General features: G+C 42.8%; 1 protein-coding gene across 1 annotated transcript in view; it reads left to right on the top strand.

The window, feature by feature from the left end:
- The first annotated feature begins 224 nt into the window (after window positions 1–224).
- Window positions 225–1,851, top strand: part of aldh5a1 (aldehyde dehydrogenase 5 family, member A1 (succinate-semialdehyde dehydrogenase)) — a 9,128-nt gene continuing 7,501 nt past the window's right edge. The window contains exon 1 of the mRNA XM_034873645.1: window positions 225–1,048. Coding sequence (XP_034729536.1) covers window positions 761–1,048 — 288 coding nt within the window. The 5' untranslated portion in view covers window positions 225–760. The remainder of the gene's footprint in view (window positions 1,049–1,851) is intronic.

Here is a 1,851-nt window from a genome sequence, read left to right on the forward strand (position 1 = left end):
GGAGCAACTTTCTGATCAGCCAACATCTTAATTAGATACAAGTATTTAGGAAAAAATGACGCATTTGTTTTGGTTTAAGTCACCTTAAAACTAGGATACTGTGATATATGAGACTATGAAGATCCCATTGTTGACTTTCTGAAATCAAAATCAAAAACCTAAAATGTCGGAATTATTGAAGTTATGTGAGGAAAACGTTGAAAGCCTTTCTCATATTTTTGACTAGGCTAAATTAGCCAAAATATCAACAAACTATCTACTATTTTCAACATAATAGGTCATAGTTTTGACCTTAGGCTAAAATATATTTTATCTCATGTATTTGTTTTCTTGTCCCTGTAGAAGTGTGACTCTTTATGTTGAACATTGGACGCATTTGAGCAGAAGAGGACCGTAAAGTGCCCTGATATTGGCAAATTTGCGTTTCTAGGATGGCGAAGATATATCCCGCCCTTATCCACCTCTGATTGGCTGGTATCCACTGCCTTCGTTCGTTGGATTGGTTAGGCCTAGGTAAGAGGAAGGAGATTGGTTAATGTTAGGGTGAGACTACCAGAGTAAGCCAATCAGAGGCAGGGTAGGGCGGGACATGGCTTCGCCCTCCTAGGAAACACAAGTTCAACTCCGGTTGTGTTTGTGCGTCTTCCGGTCTGGTTTAAACCGACAAAAAGCTGCTGGAGCATTGCGAGGAGAAACGCAGCTTTCACCCCAAACACAGTGAGAGTTTACACACACCCAGCTGCAGACATATACTCCCAGTATGTCCACTTTCTGTGTGCTGAGGACTCGATGCTTCCTCCGGCAGGTCTTCCCCGGCCTGCCCGCCGCCATGCAGAGGCACTACAGCCTGGATGTGTCCGCTCCGCTGCTGCGGACGCAGGGCTACGTGGACGGGCGCTGGGTCTCCGCAGCCTCGGTGTTCCCGGTGCTGGACCCTGCCACCGGGGAGGAGATAGCCCGGGTGTCAGACTGTGGCCCCGCTGAGGCCAAGCAGGCTGTGGACGCTGCGTACAAGGCGTTTCATTCCTGGAAGCAATACAGCGCCAAGGTACCGCAACCGTACTCCACTCCAAAAACTATCAATTAAAAATTAAATATTGTATATGCGTCAGAAAATCACAGGAACACAATAAAACATGGTATATTTTTAATTGATAGGAACCCGAATTCAATTTGGCTATATCATAACTCATCAAAAACCACAGTAGTAAGGATACAATCTTAATTTCCTGCTGCGAATTTGAACGTGGAGCAGCTAAAAACATGACTAAAACAGGCCGTGGACGCTGCGTACATAAGGAACCGTAACCGTACTCCACTCGAAAAACTAACAATTCAAAAATAAATGATGTGTATCGGTTAGAAAACCAAAAAAACACAGTAATACATGGTATATTTTTAACTGATAGGAACCAGACTTTAATTCGGCTTATTTATAACTCATCAAAAACCACAGGTTTAAGGATACAATCTAAATTTCCTGCTGCGAACTTGAACGTGGAGCAGCTAAAAACATGACTAAAACAGGCTATTTGTACGACCTAGCTTGCCGAATATGTCTAAGCACAGAAAGTCTCCCAACGCCGTGATGGTTGCGTTCACAAAACATGAATAGTACGTGAATGTGTCTTATGCTTGACCGCACTAAATTGCGGAATATTTGAATGGAGTTTGGCGTGAAGGCTCTGAACGACAGTTGTATTTCTGCAGACCTGCGACTGCGAAAACGGAGGCTAACCCTATTAAAGTGCTTTTATGAGGGCCTTGTTTGATTATTTTTAATTTAACATACTGTCAAACATGTATTAGTCAGCACAAAAATCAAATCAGGTTAATTTTTAATAGTAAAAA

The sequence above is a fragment of the Etheostoma cragini genome, chromosome 6, assembly GCF_013103735.1.
Source record: "Etheostoma cragini isolate CJK2018 chromosome 6, CSU_Ecrag_1.0, whole genome shotgun sequence".
Classification (NCBI taxonomy): Eukaryota; Metazoa; Chordata; class Actinopteri; order Perciformes; family Percidae; genus Etheostoma; species Etheostoma cragini.